This window comes from Gymnoscopelus braueri, assembly GCF_963280865.1.
Source record: "Gymnoscopelus braueri genome assembly, chromosome: 3".
Lineage (NCBI taxonomy): Eukaryota > Metazoa > Chordata > Actinopteri > Myctophiformes > Myctophidae > Gymnoscopelus > Gymnoscopelus braueri.
In genome coordinates this window covers 1,060,655-1,081,973 of record NC_137612.1, presented here as the reverse complement: position 1 = coordinate 1,081,973, position 21,319 = coordinate 1,060,655, and the positions used below count along the sequence as shown (strand labels likewise).

The following is a 21,319-nucleotide window of genomic DNA, read 5'->3' as shown; positions in this document are numbered from 1 at the left end:
TTAAAGCACTGGGTCTTCTCCCTGTGTTACGTTATGTTATGTTGACGTGTTGTTAAAGCACTGGGTCTTCTCCCTGTGTTACGTTATGTTATGTTGACGTGTTGTTAAAGCACTGGGTCTTCTCCCTGTGTTACGTTATGTTATGTTGACATGTTGTTAAAGCAGTGGGTCTTCTCCCTGTGTTACGTTATGTTATGTTGACATGTTGTTAAAGCACTGGGTCTTCTCCCTGTGTTACGTTATGTTATGTTGACATGTTGTTAAAGCACTGGGTCTTCTCCCTGTGTTACGTTATGTTATGTTGACATGTTGTTAAAGCACTGGGTCTTCTCCCTGTGTTACGTTATGTTATGTTGACGTGTTGTTAAAGCAGTGGGTCTTCTCCCTGTGTTACGTTATGTTATGTTGACATGTTGTTAAAGCAGTGGGTCTTCTCCCTGTGTTACGTTATGTTATGTTGACATGTTGTTAAAGCAGTGGGTCTTCTCCCTGTGTTACGTTATGTTATGTTGACATGTTGTTAAAGCACTGGGTCTTCTCCCTGTGTTACGTTATGTTATGTTGACATGTTGTTAAAGCACTGGGTCTTCTCCCTGTGTTACGTTATGTTGACAAGTATAAAATAAAGCCACCCTGGAAACTCCTTTGACAACAACCGCATTAGAGGCAAAGATTTTCAAAATAAATTCCCCTAAAAATATATAAATTACAAAATTAAATCAATTTCGATCAGAAAGTTTCAAGAATCGTATTTATTTTCTCCAAAAATAGGTAAATAAGCAGATCTACATGCTCACAATGTGTCGCCATGCAAACACACACACACACACACACACACACACACACACACACACACACACACACACACACACACACACACACACACACACACACACACACACACACACACACACACACACACACACACACACACACACACACACACACACACACACACACACAATTATGGAGAGACTTTTACACACACACAATTATGGAGAGACTTTATTATAATAAATCAACAACATTGCATAAGACACATCACAGCCTACAGGACTTTTCAACCAATAAATCCCATTAGGCCCCATTAGGCCCCGTCACACTGTCACACATCTTAAAGGAGAATTTGTGTTTATTTTTTTGTGAGATCTGACGTTCATAGTGACAGAACACTGTAAAGAAAAACAGAAGTCTCGCTAGACGAGATTGAAATCTCAAGATTTCAATCTCGTCTAGCGAGACTTAGGTTATATATTTTTTTGCATAGTGTTCTGTCACTATGAACATCAGATCTCACAAAAACAAAACAAAACAAAAAGCTATTAAAATATGCGATCTAGCGCAAGGCCTATTTTTAAGCTGTGGCGGACCCAGGATGGAGTTATGGAAATTTTTCTACTGTACCATTCATCCTAAGATATCATAACGTCATAGAAAAGGTAAGAAAACCTTAGTCCAAAATTCCCCTTTAACGGTGGTCCCATCACCCCCCCTCACACATCTTAATGGTGGTCCCATCAACCCCCCTCACACATCTTAACGGTGGTCCCATCAACCCCCCCTCACACATCTTAACGGTGGTCCCATCAACTCCCCTCACACATCTTAATGGTGGTCCTATCAACCCCCCTCACACATCTTAATGGTGGTCCCATCAACCCCCCCCTCACACATCTTAACGGTGGTCCCATCAACCCCCCCTCACACATCTTAATGGTGGTCCCATCACCCCCCCTCACACATCTTAATGGTGGTCCTATCAACCCCCCTCACACATCTGAACGGTGGTCCTATCAACCCCCCTCACACATCTGAACGGTGGTCCCGTCAGGTTGTGGTGACAGCCAGCAGTACTGCTGTTGGCCGTCCGCCTGGTGGTCCTCGAACCCGTAATGATGCTGCTGACCCTGGTGGTGACCCTGATGCTGCGGAAGGTCAAGGAAATCCGACCCCCAGAAATCCAGACCCTCGTCGCCAGCCCCTCCCCCTCCCCCACCCATAGGAAAGCTCCAGTGTTGCCCCGCCTCCTGGGTCCAGTGTCCCGCCTCCATGAAGAAAGGCTCCTCCCCCTCCTCGTCCTGGTCGAACAGAAACATGTCGTCAAACATCTGGTCGAAGCTGAAGCCGAAGAAGTCGTGGTGGTCGTCTCCTCCTCTTCCTCCTCCTCTTCCTCCTCCTCTTCCTCCTCCTCCGAAGTCCTCCTCGTTCTTCAGGAAGGCCTGGTGGCTCAGCTGGTCGTAGATTCTCCTCTTCTCCTTGTTGGAGAGGACTCCATACGCTGTGGGACAAATGGACAAGTGGTGTAGAGTAACTAAATACATATACTCAAGTACTGTACTTAAGTACAATTTTGAGTTTTTCTTTTACTTTACTGGAGTATTTCCAATTTTCTGTACTTCAACTTCTACTCCACTACATCTCAGAGGCAAATATTGTACTTTTACTCCACTACAATTATTTGAAAACTTTAGTTACTAGTTACTTTGCAGATATAACTTATTACATTATAAAACATACATTAACCACTTCAGCCCTATTTTATACCTAGGCTATTTGAAAATAGCCGATCTACAAGCTGCGACGCGTTGTGAGCTTGTAGCTCTGCTATTTTCAAACATGTTACTACTTTTACTTTTGGTACTCAAAGTACATTTTGATACCAATACTTGTGTACTTTTACTCAAGTGAACTTTGAACTTGTAACAGAGTACTTCTACTTTGCAGTATTGATATACTTTTCCGTTAAGTAAAACATTTGAGTACTTTTTTTCTACCACCACGGCCCTTTACCTTCGGCCGTCTCCCTGAAGGTCTTCTCGGCGTCAGGGTTCTTGTTCTTGTCAGGATGGTGTTTCATGGCCAGCTGACGGAAAGCCCGTTTCACCTCCTTGTCCGTGGCGCTCCGCTGGATGTCCAGGGTCTCGTAGTAGTTTCTCTTCAACGCTGAGGAGGAGGAGGAGGAGGAAGAGGAGGAAGAGGAGGAAGAGGAGGCCTCCAGAACCACCACGACCACACACCACAGGCTGCAGACCAGGATCTACAGCAGGGGTGATGGAGAGGGGCCACTATATATTTCCACACTCACTCCAGAGGGCCACATTGCACACAGACACCTCTTATCTCTGTGTTTTAACTTTTTCAACATTCTACAGTATGTCACACAAAAGTATAGCAAAAATAGCAGATCTACAAGCTCAAAACGCGTCGCACTGCGCGACGCGTTTTGAGCTTGTAGATCTGCTATTTTTCAATTGGAATTTCAATTTTTGTTTAATTTCTAATGCATTTAGTTATACTTATGTTAACTTTATGAACTTAAATACAAATACGTTGGACATAAAACAGACAACAGAATGTTAATACTAGTCATTAAGCTACTAATATAGACTGAAGTCATTAAAGCGGGTCATGTTTGCATGTTAGGAATCATAACAGCTGAAATCAATAATATATCATTATTCTGATATTAACCTGGGGGCCGCATTAAGTGAAGGTGGGGGCCGTATGTGGCCCCCGGACCACCAGTTGCCCATGTATGACCTATAAGGCACCATGCGGTGGGGAAAAGTATTCACATGTACTTAAAGGGATAGTTCACCCAAAAAAACGAGGTTTTCCCTATATGGATTAATCACATCATGGAGACTTGAATTCATGAATATGTTATAGTTTGTGTCTCATTCCTAAGTCATTCCTCACAGTGTTCCCATTTAGTAAAGTAGGCTTTCAACTCCATAAAACCGTCTTTGTTTTGGTGAGTAGCCAAAGGGTATTTTTTTTTTATTTTTTACTTGTTTTAAAAAACACTGTTTTGAAAGCAATGTAAGTCTTAAAAAAAAAGTAATTCAAGTAAAGACAAGTTGACTGATTATTTTAAGTACTTAGTACAACAAATTAACAATGCAACAAAATAATAAGAAATATAAATACATTAATAATCACATGTTGAATACAGTATTTCAACTAGCACTGAGCTGAGTGGCTGTGTGCACATGCCTGCGCACGCACGTGCCCGCGCGCGTGCAGGTTTGCGCGCACGTGCACGTGACGTCAGAAAATAGAGCCCCCATAGTTCAAAAATCCACAGCTCACCACTGCCTTTAAGAGAGTCTGATAAATGCCTACATTGTAAATTGTAAATTCATAGTAAATTGTGACAGTAGGCCTACCAGCGTCCTGAAGGAGAGAGCTTGTAGATCCATCCTGAATGTGATGAGAGAGAGAGACAGACACGTTGGAGTTAGTATTAATGTCTGATACCAAGTACTGCTGCTGCTAGAACACCTGATCCTCATTAGAATATGTAAACAGACAGGATTCTGGTTAAACACGTCAGCAAGCATGAGGAGCTGGTGTGTGTGTGTGTGTGTGTGTGTGTGTGTGTGTGTGTGTGTGTGTGTGTGTGTGTGTGTGTGTGTGTGTGTGTGTGTGTGTGTGTGCGCGTGTGTGCGTGTGTGTGTGCGTGTGTGCGTGTGTGTAGAGTAACTTTTTACATTTACTCTAGTACTGTACTTAAGGTAATTTTTACTTTACCTGAGTATTTCCAATTTTCAGTACTTTTACTTCTACTCCACTACATCCCAGAGGCAAAATATTTAACTTTTTTACTTCACTATAATTATTTGAAAACATTAGTTACTTTGTAGATTTAGATTATTATTACAACACATTAACCACTTCAGCCCTATACATTTTGACCATTTGAAAATAGCAGATCTACAAGTTCACAATGTGTCTTGTGTGTCTGTGTCTGTGTGTGTGTGTGTGTGTGTGTGTGTGTGTGTGTGTGTGTGTGTGTGTGTGTGTGTGTGTGTGTGTGTGTGTGTGTGTGTGTGTGTGTGTGTGTGTGTGTGTGTGTGTGTGTGTGTGTCTAGACTACTGGGCAAACGGCTTTAACAGCTTTTTTTATTTCCTGGTGTCACTCGTCTGACAAAACCAGATGAACAGCTCGCTTAAATTTGCTCTACTTCAGTGGTTCTCAAACTGTGGGTCAGGGACCCCCAGGGGGGCCACCAAATTATTATCATTTTTTGGGAGGGTCCCCAGATGATTATCTTTCTTAATGTGCAACATGTTTTCTCACTCAACATTAAAGTCAAATAAAACAACATACAGTACAAATGTATAAGGTTTATCTGCACATTTATAAACAGTCTGTTAAGACCTTTTTAATACCAAATTGTCATATTTGTACGTAAGGATGAGGCAAATATTGTGAAAATATCCGATCTACAAGATCACAACGTCTCACACTGCGAGTCGTTGTGAGCTTGTAGGTCAGCTATTTTCACTATATGTATCTGTGCAACCGGGTCAAACTAAATGTAATGCCTACAATTCCAAGAGCTTGTCAGGGTGGGGGGTCTCCAGTTCAAATATGATTATTTTGGGGGTCTCCAGTTCAAATATGATTATTTTGGGGGTTTCCAGTTCAAATATGATTATTTTGGGGGGTCACTGCCTGAAAAACACACACACACACACACACACACACACACACACACACACACACACACACACACACACACACACACACACACACACACACACACACACACACACAGCCTAAAGCTGAAAAAAAGATTTCAAACAGTGTTTCGTGTCAGGAACCCACATTCTATCAACTCTTTTCACACAATCTACTTACAGGCCTTTCTAGCCAACCTCTAAGATACTTAGAATACATTCTAACAACCTCTAAGATACTTAGAATACATTCTATCAACCTCTAAGATACTTAGAATACATTCTATCAACCTCTAAGATACTTAGAATACATTCTAACAACCTCTAAGATACTTAGAATACATTCTATCAACCTCTAAGATACTTAGAATACATTCTATCAACCTCTAAGATACTTAGAATACATTCTATCAACCTCTAAGATACTTAGAATACATTCTATCAACCTCTAAGATACTTAGAATACATTCTATCAACCTCTAAGTTATAATTAATTCTATTCACAGTTTTCTCTTCATGAAACAGAAAAGTCTAAACTGATAGTTGATAAACTCACCTCTACAGCTTCTCCTCTCTGTCTCTTTGTGAAGACTTTGTTTCATGCAAATCACTGATGTCATTATGAACAATAAACTCCATGAAAACATGACATTGTGTGTGTGTGTGTGTGTGTGTGTGTGTGTGTGTGTGTGTGTGTTCATTATCATCAGGTGTGTGAGTGAAGTGCATTCAGTGTTAAACAGGTGATGTGCAGGACGGTGAAGTGACTTAAAACGAACGCTCCCAAAACAACTTCACCACACACACACACGCACACACACACACACACACACACACACACACACACACACACACACACACACACACACACACACACACACACACACACACACACACACACACACACACACACACACACACACACACACACACACACACACACACACACACACACACACACACACACACTGCAAAGTGATCTGGAGACAGTTTAATGTTCTTCATCAAAGATGACATAATAAAATATTTAAATATCATGCTGACTAAACACACTATGTCACAATGTGTTTAGTAAAACAATACAATAACATATTAAACTAAACACACTACGTCATAAATGTGTTTAGTCTATAAGTGCGTTCTATGAGTAAAACAATACAATAAAATATCAAATAAAAAACATGTCTGTGATCCTGTCCTGTCTGCATTATGTAAAATATAAGCTTTCTAACTAACTAACTAACTAACTAGCTAACTAACTGTCTAACTAACTAACTAACTAACTATCTAACTATCTAACTATCTAACTAACTAACTAACTAACATCATGAGGTAAAAACACAACATTGATGTAAATCATTAAACTAACACAGTGATAAATGTAACTAAAACATTAAACTAATACAGTGATAAATGTAACTAAAACATTAAACTAATACAGTGATAAATGTAACTAAAACATTAAACTAATACAGTGATAAATGTAACTAAAACATTAAACTAATACAGTGATAAATGTAACAATGTGTTCATGTTTACAACACTTTAACATCTGACTCCATGCATCTGTTTATATTTGTCGCCCTCATGTGGACAAAATGAATCACTACAAGTGGAAGTTGTCAAAAAAAATCCACTTTTAAAATAAAATAACAACGAGATGACGCAATATGTCGCTAGTTTCTACAATATAAGATGTTAAAATCTACAAGCTCACAATGGGATAGGTTGTGAGCTTGTAGATCTGCTATTTTCGGCAACACCGTCACCGTCGCAGAACAGACCATAAAGTAAACATTAAAATACATTTATTTTGTAAAAAAGAGCGGAAGTGTTTGAGTTGCGTTTGATGCAAGTCTTGACACATAGTGAGGTTTTATTGTGACGAGAAAACGGAAGTGTTCTCATGGCGTACGATGTGAAGCTTGATTTTTGGTGTAAGGGAAATGTAGTCCTTAGAATGTAGTTATTTTAGCGACCCATGGTGTAAGGGAAATGTAGTCCTTAGAATGTAGTTCTTTTAGCGACCCATGGTGTAAGGGAAATGTAGTCGTTAGAATGTAGTTCTTTTAGTGTAAGGGAAATGTAGTCCTTAAAATGTAGTTCTTCTAGTGACCCATGGTGTATGGAACATGTAGTTCTTAAGTGTAGTCCTAGTGGCCACGTCTGGTTTTACTTTGAAGAGAAAACGGAAGTGCTCACGTGTCGTGCGCCGAAAATAGCAGATCTACAAGCTCACAACGCGTCTCATTCTGAGCTTGTAGATGTTAACAGTTTATGTTGTAGAAACTTGTGTCATATTGCGTCATCTCGTTCTTAAACTGCTAATAAAGTATCAAATCAATTCCACTTGTAGTGATTCATGTTGTCCACTGGAGGGCGACAAAGACCTTTGAATACAAACAGATGAACGGAGTCTTTGCTTTATAACTATTGTTAAGCGTTGCGTGTTTTATGGTTGTATTAAAGGACAGTATGTATGTATGTGATGACTTAATAGTTGGATGTATTAAAATAAAGAACAGTTTTACTACAAATGCAGGACTTCACTTGTTTTTACATCATTTGAAAAGCTAGCTAAGCTAGCAGGCTAGCAGCTACAGAATTCGCTAGATCACCGATTTCGATGTAACACACCGGAAACCTCAACCAGAATCATGTTACTTCCTGAACGTCACAGAAATCGATAGATCACCGATTTCGATGTAACACACCGGAAACCTCAACCAGAATCAGGTTACTTAGTTGCTAAACAAACACACGTTGAGTTTCTGCGTCTTTTAATGATGTTTATGAACATTATAAAACTATCAACATTTACTATAGTTATTGTTTCTCATTATAAACGTCAGTAGATTCAAAGTTAAAACTTATTGCTTTAAAAACAACCAGTAATAATAATGTTAATAATGTTAATAATGTTAATAATGTTAATAATAATAATAATAATAACAATAATGATACAATATATAATAAGAAGACATGTCTTACTGTATGAAATGTCTCTACATTAATACATGACATACAATTAGAAGACAATACACACATTGTGAGCTTGTAGATCTGTTATTTTGACTGTAATAACCTGTACTGTTAATAAGCATATTAATAAAGTATTCAATCAATACAAACTAAATAAATGAAAAAATACATTCATGAATAACTCATTCACAATTCAGCTTCTTCTATTTGAATACATTTATATTCAGATCAACAGTTTATTGGTTAATTAATTCATCAGCTGCCTCGTTACCCTCTTAATTAACAACGTAAACCCTTTACGCCGTTGACATTTGACCTTTCCAACCCAAAATGCAATCATCTCAGCATTCTAATGGAGTCTTCACCTCAACTATAATGACCACAGTGGTGAACGTTAGTTATACTGCTTGGTGTGGCCCTTGAGAAACGCCGTATGACCTTTGGTTACAAGCTGGCCCCTGTAAAAGTCATAACCTAACCCCCCCCCCCCCTTTTTTTTCTTGAACTTTTTGCTATACATATTTTATTTTTTCTTATTTTTCATTTTGTAAACTGTTCATATGATGTTCTGCATAGTAGTGTATATCTGTCTGTCATTTAATATCCCTATAGATGGGTTTCCTGTTTGTAAACATGAGAGGATGATGCGCGCGCAGTGGCGGGATGAGCCTGTAGAGGGCGCTATTACCCGCAGCAGCTCTGGCCATTGTACATTCATTAAAATAAATGGTCTTCACCAGGTTTAATGAAAGTAGATTAAATGATGCAGTTTGTAATATCTTCTTTACTCAATAAAAATGATTTGTCGGAAGTTGGATCTGTTTGTATATAATAGCAGCATTATGCCTATTATGCCTATAATAGCAGCATTATGCCTATCTAAATCCCGAAAATAACAATAGAGTGAATGGCGCTTCCGGTTCGTTCTCCCCCGCGCATGCGCAGATTGCGCACTCTGCTCTGTGATGACGTCGCGCGGAAACCCATCTATGAATTGAGTACAAAGGACCTCATTTGAAACAAGCCATTAGGCTTTCATGGGCTTTTTAATCCTATTTAGTTGACCTTGTATTTAAACTGTACTTTCATGTGTTTTTTTTTTCTGCAAACTTCTAAATAAAGTATTCAATCAATCAATCAGGAAAAACAGCGCCCTCTGCTGTTTTTGACTGCAGAGCAGAATCTGTTCTTGAGAGATGAATCAAAACCAGATGAAAACACACGACAAGGAGTGTGCTACACTTTCCAACCAGTAGATGGCACAATAGATCAACGAGATAGAGAGGAACCGCGTGTCCTGATTGTACCTCGCCGTACGATGGTGTCACGTGCCAAAAAAAAAAATGCAGATCTACAAGCTCATCATCGCGTCGCGACGCGATGTGAGCTTGTAGATCTGCTATTTCTTCTGCACCGAAAAGCCTGGTTTTTCTATTTGACATCTGGCTTAGAGCCCGCCCTACTGTATCCGGTATTTACACACACACACACACACACACACACACACACACACACACACACACACACACACACACACACACACACACATGCATGAACACTGGCCATTTCCGTTTCCGCTTTAGACCGGATCCTCAACCTGCAAAGTGAATAGTAGTTGAAGGTCTATAGAGGAAGTGACGGCTCATACCGCTTCTTCTTCTTCGTGGCTGGCGTGTGAAAAATTGATCCCGGAAGCAGAACGTTGGTAAACAATAACAGTAAAAAGAGGCCTTTGAAGGAAAATGATTAAATCTACTTTGTTTTGTTTAATTAAAAACACTTTAATGACATTTATTACTCATTAATATGAGCCTGTCCCTCCATCTGGATGCTGATTGGTTGCTTTATGGTGAGTTTAACGTGTACTAGTCCTGCTAGCCTGTTAGCTAACATTAGCATCAGCTACAGAGCATTAAAGGAACAGTTCAGCTTTTTTATCTTCAGTCTGAATAGTTGAATAGTTTATGTTTATGTTTCTCATGTCCAGAGGAAGTGTGTTAGCATGTTGTTAGCATGTTGTTAGCATGTTGTTAGCATGTTGTTTCAATGCTACTGGAAACCAATGGAACATAATGCTACTAGTAGCCACTTGAACACACAACATAACAGTTGTTGGCTAACAGATTCCATTGGTTTCCACTAGCATTGTTACCAAATGCTAACAGCATGCTTTGCTGAGTGTGGACATTTATCTCAGTTTTAAAAAACATCATCAAGGTGTTTAATTATATCATAAATATATCTATCTCTCTCTCTCTCTCTCTCTCTCTCTCTCTCTCTCTCTCTCTCTCTCTATCTATCTAAAACCCAAAGATGAAGTATAGAATATGACACAGAGTTGTTACTTATTATTGTAAAGTATTATATTACTTATTATTGTAAAGTATTATATTACTTATTATTGTAAAGTAAACATATGTCAGCTGAACAGAACCAACCCTACCTCATTGTATCAGCAGTGGTGGAAAGTAACTAAGTACATGTACTTACTTAAGTACAATTTTGAGGTGCTTTTACTCTACTGGAGTATTTCCAATGTTCAGTACTTATTTATACTTCTACTCCACTGTAGAAGTATCACAGTGAGATGCACAAGCTGTGAGCTTTCAGATCTGCTGTTCATATATAAATGGATAAAGTGGTTAAAATGATGATTGTGTACTTTTGCTGGGGACCCCACTTTGAGAACCTATGTTTGATGCTATGAGCTTGTAGATCTGCTATTTAAAAATAAATCGTGAAAAAATGTGTGCAAATCTTTGAATATAAATGAATATATATATACATTTTAAAGCAAACATTTGTAACTCAAATCTTTGCTTCTGGGGGGATTCTACAAATGTCTTCTAAATCCTAACAGCTTTAAAAAAAAACGTATGTTGCTATATCAGTGGTTCTCAATCTTTTTCGTGTCAAGGACCCCCAAAATGATATGTATTTTTCCGCAGACCCCCATCTCAAAATATGTTATTCCAGGGACCCCCAGAAGCAAAGATTTGGGTTAAAATATTCGCTTAAAAAATAATAATATATATATCCAAAGATTTAGCAAAAAAAAAAGTGTTTAAAAAGAAATGCAGATCTACAAGCTCATAGTGTGGCACTTGGTGCCGCACTATGAGCTTGTAGATCTGCTATTTGTGAATAGCCAAATAAATCAAAAAATGACACGTTTGACGAGTTCCCGGTCTTAATTGCCGGTCTTAATTGTTGTTATCCTGCAGGGTTTTTTTAATCTTTATTTTTAAACCTATTCTGTGAAGCACTTAAAGGAATATTTCACTTTCAAAAAAACTTTGGGTCATTTTATCGTCTACTCAGGCTTTTGTGAACCCCCCAGACCGTTGTTAAGTTGCTTGATTCAGTATTTAGATATTTGATAATCATTTTTATCAGACACGCCCCCTTCCTATACAAACCCATTATAACTTCAAACTCCATTTTTAACCTGTTAGATTCATCAAAAACACCTATCTTTGGTTCTGGTGACTCACCCTGCCCTCCTAATACGTGAGGGGGCCGTGTTTTTTCGATTTTAGTAGACCTTGTATTGTGAATCTGTACTTCCATGTACTGTTGTTCTCATGTCTTACTAAATAAAGTACATCAAATGATAATAACCATAATGTATCCATTTATTTCACAGGTGTGTGAATAAGAAGATGGAAGCAGAGGAGCAGCCATCATCATAAACCTTTTTATAACTTTTATTTTATTTGTAACTTTGTGTTTTTAATCATCTCTCCTGCATGACGTCCCCCCCCCCCCCCCCCCCTCTCACCCATGAGTGCTGCGTGGTTCTCCCCGTGCCGGGCTGAACGCCATGCCTGATCGGGACTCCTCCTTCCTGTCAGGTGGTGCTGGGAGTGGGAGTGGCTTCCTCGCTGGGGGCGGCGGCTTATTGGGCGAGGAGGCAGGAGGGGGCGGCGGCTCGGGAGGAGGTGGGGGCGGTGTCGGAGGCGGAGCGTCTTCGTCGGCGGCGGGCGGCATCATCATGGGGGGAGGAGGGGCTCTGGGGAACGGGGGAGGAGGAGGGGCCAGCGGTTCCGGGCTCGCCGTGGACGGCGTCTGCAGGTATGTAGGCCACGCCCACTACTGACAATTATTACACAATCGTTCTGATCGCAATTTACTGAGATAAAGATAATCACAATTATTTTTGCGGAATCGTCATTATCGTCAACATAAACAAAGCCGAAATATTAGATCTACAAGCTTACAAGGTGTGTTGTAAGCTTGTAGATCAGCTACTGTATTTCTGCTTTTTTATTAATTTTATAAAATGATTAAATATATAATATATATCTGTCAGAATCTGTACCTGTTTAATTTGTGATTTTTAAGCCTAAAAGGTCTAACAGAAAATTAAATGTGTTTATTTATTCATATTTTCATGCAGGGACTTATGAATGAATGAATCATGACATAACCCTATGTCTACAGGGTCTTATGAATGAATGAATCATGACATAACCCTATGTCTGCAGGGACTTATGAATGAATGAATCATGACATAACCCTATGTCTGCAGGGACTTATCATGACATAGCCCTATGTCTGCAGGGTCTTATGAATGAATCATGACATAACCCTATGTCTGCAGGGACTTATGAATGAATGAATCATGACATAGCCCTATGTCTGCAGGGACTTATGAATGAATCATGACATAACCCTATGTCTGCAGGGTCTTATGAATGAATGAATCATGACATAACCCTATGTCTGCAGGGACTTATCATGACATAGCCCTATGTCTGCAGGGACTTATGAATGAATGAATCATGACATAACCCTATGTCTGCAGGGACTTATGAATGAATGAATCATGACATAACCCTATGTCTGCAGGGACTTATGAATGAATGAATCATGACGTAACTCTATGTCTGCAGGGACTTATGAATGAATGAATCATGACGTAACTATGTCTGCAGGGACTTATGAATGAATGAATCATGACGTAACTCTATGTCTGCAGGGACTTATGAATGAATGAATCATGACGTAACTCTATGTCTGCAGGGACTTATGAATGAATGAATCATGACATAACCCTATGTCTACAGGGACTTATGAATGAATGAATCATGACATAACCCTATGTCTGCAGGGACTAGGCCTGTCCCCGACTAAGGATTTGTTTAGTCGACTCTAATTGGCGACTAATTGCCAATAGCAGTCGATGGCAGTCGACTAATAAAAAAATAAAAACTTTTTTTTTTTTTTTTTTTTGGGCCAAAATACATTTTATTTCAAAGGGCCAAGTCTACACAGTTTGTTTTGTCTCCAGCAGAGTTTCTAGTGTCTCTATCTCTCTCTGGAAGAGGTTGCACATGAACTCTGCAGCCGCACTGAGGCGCTCCAACACAAACAATACCAATACAAAGACGAGGAATAAGAAGAATAAAGTGGAAGTTACGTGTGGTTGCAGGCGTAGACTTGGCCAAAAAACTATTTAAAACATTTTTGGCCCTTTAAAAAAAAAAAAAAAAAAAAAGTTGACTAAGAGACACTTAGTCGACTCGGACCCCCCCGCGACTAACCTAGTCGACTTAGTCGAGGTCAGGCCTAGCAGGGACTTATCATGACATAACCCTATGTCTACAGGGACTTATGAATGAATGAATCATGACATAACCCTATGTCTGCAGGGACTTATCATGACATAACCCTATGTCTACAGGGACTTATGAATGAATGAATCATGACATAACCCTATGTCTACAGGGACTTATGAATGAATGAATCATGACATAACCCTATGTCTGCAGGGACTTATCATGACATAACCCTATGTCTACAGGGACTTATCATGACATAACCCTATGTCTGCAGGGACTTATGAATGCATGAATCATGACACAACCCTATGTCTGCAGGGACTTATGAATGAATGAATCATGACATAACCCTATGTCTGCAGGGACTTATGAATGAATGAATCATGACATAACCCTATGTCTACAGGGACTTATCATGACATAACCCTATGTCTACAGGGACTTATCATGACATAACCCTATGTCTACAGGGACTTATCATGACATAACCCTACTGTCTCTGCAGGGACTTTGTCCGTAACGTGTGCAAGCGGGGGAAGCGCTGCCGCTTCCGCCACCCGGACGCCAACTCGGTGACGGACCCGGGCGTCCAGAAGAACGAGTTCATCTTCTGCCACGACCACCAGAACAAGGAGTGCATGAGGTCCAGCTGCCGCTTCGTGCACGGCTCCAAGGAGGACGAGGACCACTACAAGAAGACGGGCGAGCTGCCCGCCAGGCTCCGGGGCAAGGTGGCCGCCCGGCTGGGCCTGAGCCCCACCGACCTGCCCCACAGCCGGGGCGAGGTCCCCATCTGCAGGTAATAGAGGCAAAAAATACCTTAATACACCGACCTGCCCCACAGCCGGGGTGAGGTCCCCATCTGCAGGTGATAGAGGCAAAAAATACCTTAATACACCGACCTGCCCCACAGCCGGGGCGAGGTCCCTCCCTATCTGCAGGTAATAGAGGCAAAAAATACCTTAATACACCGACCTGCCCCACAGCCGGGGCGAGGTCCCTCCCTATCTACAGGTAATAGAGGCAAAAAATACCTTAATACACCGACCTGCCCCACAGCCGGGGCGAGGTCCCTCCCTATCTGCAGGTAATAGAGGCAAAAAATACCTTAATACACCGACCTGCCCCACAGCCGGGGCGAGGTCCCTCCCTATCTACAGGTAGTAGAGGCAAAAAATACCTTAATACACGACCTGCCCCACAGCCGGGGCGAGGTCTCTATCTGGAGGAGCGGCTGGCTCCATAGACCATATTCACACGGCGGCCATGTTGGCATTTTGCATTGAAAAAAACGGGGTGGCATTTCAGTAACTTAAAGTAATACAATGCAGGTCCACAAATAACGATTTACCACTGCAGGCCGTTCATATATTCCTGCGTTTAATAATAATAATAATAATAATAATAACCTCTCTCCTCCTCAGGGACTTCCTGAAGGGAATAATAATAATAATAATAATAATAATAATAATAATAATAATAATAATAATAATAACCTCTCTCCTCCTCAGGGACTTCCTGAAGGGAATAATAATAATAATAATAATAATAATAATAATAATAATAATAATAATAATAATAATAACCTCTCTCCTCCTCAGGGACTTCCTGAAGGGAATAATAATAATAATAATAATAATAATAATAATAATAATAATAACCTCTCTCCTCCTCAGGGACTTCCTGAAGGGAATAATAATAATAATAATAATAATAATAATAATAATAATAATAATAATAACCTCTTTCCTCCTCAGGGACTTCCTGAAGGGCGAGTGCCAGCGAGGGAACAAGTGTAAATTCCGCCACGTTCAGAAGGACTACGAGTACGAGGCCACCGCCCGTGTGGGCGGGGGGATGGGCGGGGGGGCGGGGGGGATGATGCTGGTGGGCGGGGTCATCGGGGGGGCGGGGCCGGGCGGCTGTGGGGGAGGAGTAGGAGGAGGAGGGCCCAGCGGGGGGATGATGGGGGGCGGGGCGCTGAACTCTGGGGGTCTGCTGGGGGGCGGGGTCGGCCCCGGGGGGGGAGGGGGAGGGGCCTGCGGAGGCATGGTGGGACTGGTGGGCGGGTCCAGCATGATGGGGCTGGGGGGCGGGGGCTGCCCTAACATGGGCGTCTGCAGAGACCCCGGCGGTATGTTGGGGTTGGGGGGCGGCGGAGGGGGAGCGATGGGGGGCGGCGGGGGAGGAGGAGGCGTGGGGGGGATGGGGGGTTGTCTGTCGGCCGCGGGGCCGCTGGGACAGAGGCGCTACGACAGGGGGGGAGGTCCCTGCTCCTCCTCCTCCTCGGTGTACGGGGGGGGAGACCCGCTGTTCGAGAGCGGGATGTTCGAGGGCGGAGGCGGGCCGGCGGGGGGTCCGCTGGAGGCTGGTCCCCTGGACCACCACCACCACCACCACCACCACCCCCCCTACCACGCCGCTCTGCAGCTGAAGAGGAGGAGGCTGGAGGGGCTGCGGCTGGCCGAGGGGGGAGGAGGGGGGCCGTGTCACTACCAGCTGCAGACCCCGCCCACCGCCCTGCCCCACGCCCGGCCGCTGATGGAGTATGGCTTCCTGGAGGAGGAGAACAGCCTGCTGAGGAAGAGGGTGGAGGAGCTGAAGAAACAGGTCTGTTTTAAACATGGCATGGCCAGACTACTGTCACTGTGTAGAGAGTACAGAAGTCCTGACGTCACTCGCTCATCCCCCGGGTCGTAAAGTCATTTCTCTATGGAGAATAACATTGGGTCATCTTAGAATCGTCTCATGTAAGAATTGTGTCCAAAAATAAACAAACTGTCTCGGCGATATTGTCAGGGAGGCTCTGTATCGTTTATATTATATATATATAGAGAGATATTGTCAGAGAGGTGGCTCTGTATCGTTTATGATAGTCAGTCACTCATATTTGATACAGTCTGTTTCTGGCGAAAATTTAACTACTTACCTACCTACCTATTTGACTGCCTACCTACCTACATACTTACCTACCTACCTACCTACCTACCTACTTACCTACCTACCTACTTACCTACTTGTCTGGCAGAACCAGGTCTCCTGGTCTTATTTACCTACCTACCTGCCTACCTACCTACCTACCTGCCTGCCTGCCTACCTACCTACCTACTTACCTACCTACTTACCTACCTACTTACCTGCCTACCTACCTACCTACTTACCTACCTACTTACCTACCTACTTACCTGCCTACCTACCTACCTACTTACCTACCTACTTACCTGCCTACCTACCTACCTACCTACTTACCTACTTACCTACCTACTTACCTGCCTACCTACCTACCTACTTACCTACCTACTTACCTACCTACTTACCTGCCTACCTACCTACCTACTTACCTACCTACTTACTTACCTACTTACTTACTTACTTACTTACTTACTTACCTACTTACCTACCTACCTACTTACTTGCCTGCCTACTTACCTACCTACTTACCTGCCTACCTACCTACCTACCTACTTACCTACCTACTTACTTACCTACCTACTTACTTACTTACCTACTTACCTACCTACTTACTTGCCTGCCTGCCTGCCTACCTGCCTACCTACCTACCTACTTACCTACCTACCTGCCTACTTACCTACCTACCTACCTACCTACCTACCTACTTACCTGCCTACCTGCCTACCTACCTACCTACCTACCTACCTGCCTACTTACCTGCCTGCCTACCTGCCTACCTACCTACCTACCTACCTGCCTACTTACCTACCTACTTACTTACCTACCTACTTACTTACTTACCTACTTACCTACCTACTTACTTTCCTGCCTACCTACCTGCCTACTTACCTACCTACTTACCTGCCTACCTACATACCTACCTGCCTACCTACCTACCTACCTACCTACCTACCTACCTACCTACCTACCTACTTACCTACTTACCTGCCTACCTACCTACCTACCTACCTGCCTACTTACCTACCTACCTACCTACCTACCTACCTGCCTACTTACCTGCCTACCTGCCTACTTACCTACCTACTTACCTACCTACCTGCCTACCTGCTTACTTACCTACCTACCTACCTACCTACCTACCTATTTACTTACCTACCTACCTACCTGCCTACCTGCTTACTTACCTACCTACCTACCTACCTATTTACTTACCTACCTACCTACCTGCCTACCTACTTACCTACCTACCTTAATTTTTCTATATTTGAAGAGTTAAATTCTCGAGGAGGCGGACCAAAATGACAAATATCGTCCAAAACAATGGCCTAATAAAAACATTCGGCGATTGGACTCATCCAATCGCGATATATTGTCCAACCTTACTGTGTACACTTATACTGTATGTATAAGTGGGGGCCCTCAAGGACCCCTGGGGGTTCCGGGACCCCACTTTGAGAACCACGTAGGTAGACAACATTTGTTTTTCTAATTAGGGCCCGAGCACTGCACAGTAGTGCGAAGTCCTATTGAAACTGCAATGATTATTATTTTCCCGATAATGAATCGCGTTTTTTTAGCGGCAATATGTATTCCAAAAGTTATGCAACATTGCACACATCACCAGTGGCGAAACATTACGTATTTTAATCGTCTAAAAAGGGGGCATGGCCTAATGGCTCAATAGCGCCCCCTAAAAAAGTTGGGGCTTCAAGCCCCACAATACGGTTTCACCTACATGCATGCAAATTGGTACAATCATGTCCCGACTTACAAAAAACTCTCTTGGAGCCATGACTAGTCTCACGTGGCCAGACTGTTGCCTCCCACAATTTTCAAATGTTTCCGGTCATACAGTCTGGGACTCGGAAGCGCTGATCATGATTAGAATATAAACCGGATGTGAAGCTTCCTCCCCACTTCCGTTTCGTCTTTACAGTCGCGCAAATGTATCCGACTATAAATCAAAATCATTTAAGTATACATAGCTTGCTGCTTAGCAGAAATGGAAATTAAAAAAGAAAATGTTAAGATATTTTAAAATATATTTTCGTGAACGGAAGTGCCAGTTTCCTCAATCGGATTTCGGGAGTTGTAGTTCCAGACTCTATATAGCATTCGGAGATTGTGGAATAGTTGTCTGGCGACGCGAGACTAAGCCATGACCTAAACCAAACAGGAAGTCGGACATTTTGAATTGATAGTGGCGTTTTGGTGCATTTCACGCCATTTTGCATGCTACCGAGTACAAATTTGGTATGTGGACTAAAACCACCAATAGGGACGAGCTGAAATTGCTGAAGCCCCTCCCCCTCTGTCTTCCTATTGGCTGGGCTTTAAACAGCCATAACTCCAGTTCGCAGCATGCTACCAAGTCCAAATTAGTTTTTTGGATTAAGACCACCAATAGGGACGAACTGTAATTGCTTAAGCCCCGCCCCCTCTGTCTTCCTATTGGCTGGGCTTTAAACAGCCATAACTCCAGTTTGCAGCATGCTACCGAGTACACATTTGGTATGTGGACTTAGACGAGCTGTAATTGCGCAAACCCAGCCCCCTCTGTCTTCCTATTGGCTGGCCTTTAAACAGCCATAACTCCAGTTCGCAGCATGCTACCGAGTACAAATTTGTAGACCACCAATAGAGACGAGCTGTAATTACTGAAGCCCCGCCCCCTCTGTCTTCCTATTGGCTGGGCATTTAACAGCCATAACTCCAGTTCCCAGCATCGAAAACCTACCAAACTTGCTACGTACACGTAGATGGCCAAAAGGGACTTGCTTAAGCTATGTAGCCTAACTTTTCAGCTGATTGCCATACAGATGCCATGTGGACAGAGCTTCGAGGGCCCGTTCTTCGCTGCTTGCAGCTTTAATTATTATTATTTTTCAACCTCTCCAGGTGTCTAACCTGATGGCCACCAACGAGGTTCTGCTGGAGCAGAACGCTCAGTTCCGCAGCCAGACCAAGGTCATGACCTTGACCTCCACCGCGGCCCCTTCCGAGCAGAACCTGGTGCCCCCCCCCATGGTGGCGGTGAGCTCCTACAGCCACGGCATCGCCCAGACCCACACCACCCTGTCTGAGCAGAACCTGGTGCCCATGGTGGCGGTGAGCTCCTACAGCCACGGCATCGCCCAGACCCACACCACCCTGTCGGAGCAGAACCTGGTGCCCATGGTGGCGGTGAGCTCCTACAGCCACGGCATCGCCCAGACCCACACCACCCTGTCTGAGCAGAACCTGGTGCCCCCGCCCATGGTGGCGGTGAGCTCCTACAACCACAGCATCGCCCAGACCCACACCACGCTGAGCAGCGCCGGGGGTCTGCAGCCCCGGCCCGTCACCCAGCAGGACCTGGTGGTGGTGGCCTCCACGGGGGTAGGCCCCCCCCCGGCCCCCCAGAGCAACGCCGGGGGGCCGCTGCCCCCGCCGCTCAACCCGCAGGAGATCACAAACCCTTTGTCGGCCGCCCTGGTGGCGCAGACCCTGGCCCAGGGGATGGGCGCGCCGCCCGTCGTCTCCATGGCGCCCGTGGTGGCCGTGTCCGTGGCGCCCGTGTCCATGGCTCAGGCCATGCCCGGCATCACCATGGCTCAGGCCATGCCCGGCATCACCATGGCTCAGGCCATGCCCGGCATCACCATGGCTCAGGCCATGCCCGGCATCACCATGGCTCAGGCCATGCCTGGCATCACCATGAGCCATGCCACCACGCCCATGGTGTCCTACCCCATCGCCAGCCAGAGCATGAGGATCACCACCCTGCCTCACTGACTGACGGCCCCTCAGGACTATGGGCTCTACCTTCACCTTTAGAGACTGGCTGTACCTTCACCTTTAGAGACTGACTGTACCTTCACCTTTAGAGACTGACTGTACCTTCACCTTTAGAGACTGACTGTACCTTCACCTTTAGAGACTGACTGTACCTTCACCTTTAGAGACTGACTGTACCTTCACCTTTAGAGACTGACTGTACCTTCACCTTTAGAGACTGACTGTACCTTCGCCTTTAGAGACTGACTGTACCTTCACCTTTAGAGACTGACTGTACCTTCACCTTTAGAGACTGACTGTACCTTCACCTTTAGAGACTGACTGTACCTTCGCCTTTAGAGACTGACTGTACCTTCACCTTTAGAGACTGACTGACTGTACCTTCACCTTTAGAGACTGACTGACTGTACCTTCACCTTTAGAGACTGACTGTACCTTCACCTTTAGAGACTGACTGTACCTTCACCTTTAGAGACTGACTGTACCTTCACCTTTAGAGACTGACTGTACCTTCACCTTTAGAGACTGACTGACGGCCCCTCAGGACTACAAACTCTACCTTCACCTTTAGAGGAGACTGACTGTACCTTCACCTTTAGAGACTGACTGTACTTTCA

The 21,319-nt window shown here is 43.4% G+C and overlaps 2 protein-coding genes across 2 annotated transcripts; one reads left to right on the top strand and one right to left on the bottom strand.

The window, feature by feature from the left end:
• Positions 1-1,793: 1,793 nt before the first annotated feature.
• Positions 1,794-4,295, bottom strand: LOC308082950 (uncharacterized protein; the record flags this gene model as incomplete). Its single annotated transcript, XM_080425030.1, has 3 exons — positions 1,794-2,278; positions 2,791-3,037; positions 4,170-4,295. 3 exons carry the CDS (start codon positions 4,293-4,295, stop codon positions 1,794-1,796), a joined length of 858 nt encoding a protein of 285 aa, XP_080281156.1.
• Positions 4,296-10,143: 5,848 nt separating this feature from the next.
• Positions 10,144-20,910, top strand: zc3h10 (zinc finger CCCH-type containing 10). Its single transcript, XM_080425029.1, has 6 exons — positions 10,144-10,297; positions 12,095-12,522; positions 14,518-14,811; positions 15,770-16,622; positions 19,824-19,937; positions 20,172-20,910. Exons 2-6 carry the CDS (start codon positions 12,272-12,274, stop codon positions 20,697-20,699), a joined length of 2,040 nt encoding a protein of 679 aa, XP_080281155.1. The 5' UTR covers positions 10,144-10,297; positions 12,095-12,271; the 3' UTR covers positions 20,700-20,910.
• Positions 20,911-21,319: the final 409 nt, after the last annotated feature.

Coding starts and splice junctions, on each gene's coding strand:
- zc3h10 (XM_080425029.1), top strand. CDS start 12,272: ATGCCTGATCGGGACTCCTCCTTCCTGTCAGGTGGTGCTGGGAGTGGG. Junction 12,523..14,517: donor GCCGTGGACGGCGTCTGCAG/GTATGTAGGCCA, acceptor CTGTCTCTGCAG/GGACTTTGTCCGTAACGTGT. Junction 19,938..20,171: donor CCCCTTCCGAGCAGAACCTG/GTGCCCCCCCCC, acceptor CAGAACCTGGTG/CCCCCGCCCATGGTGGCGGT.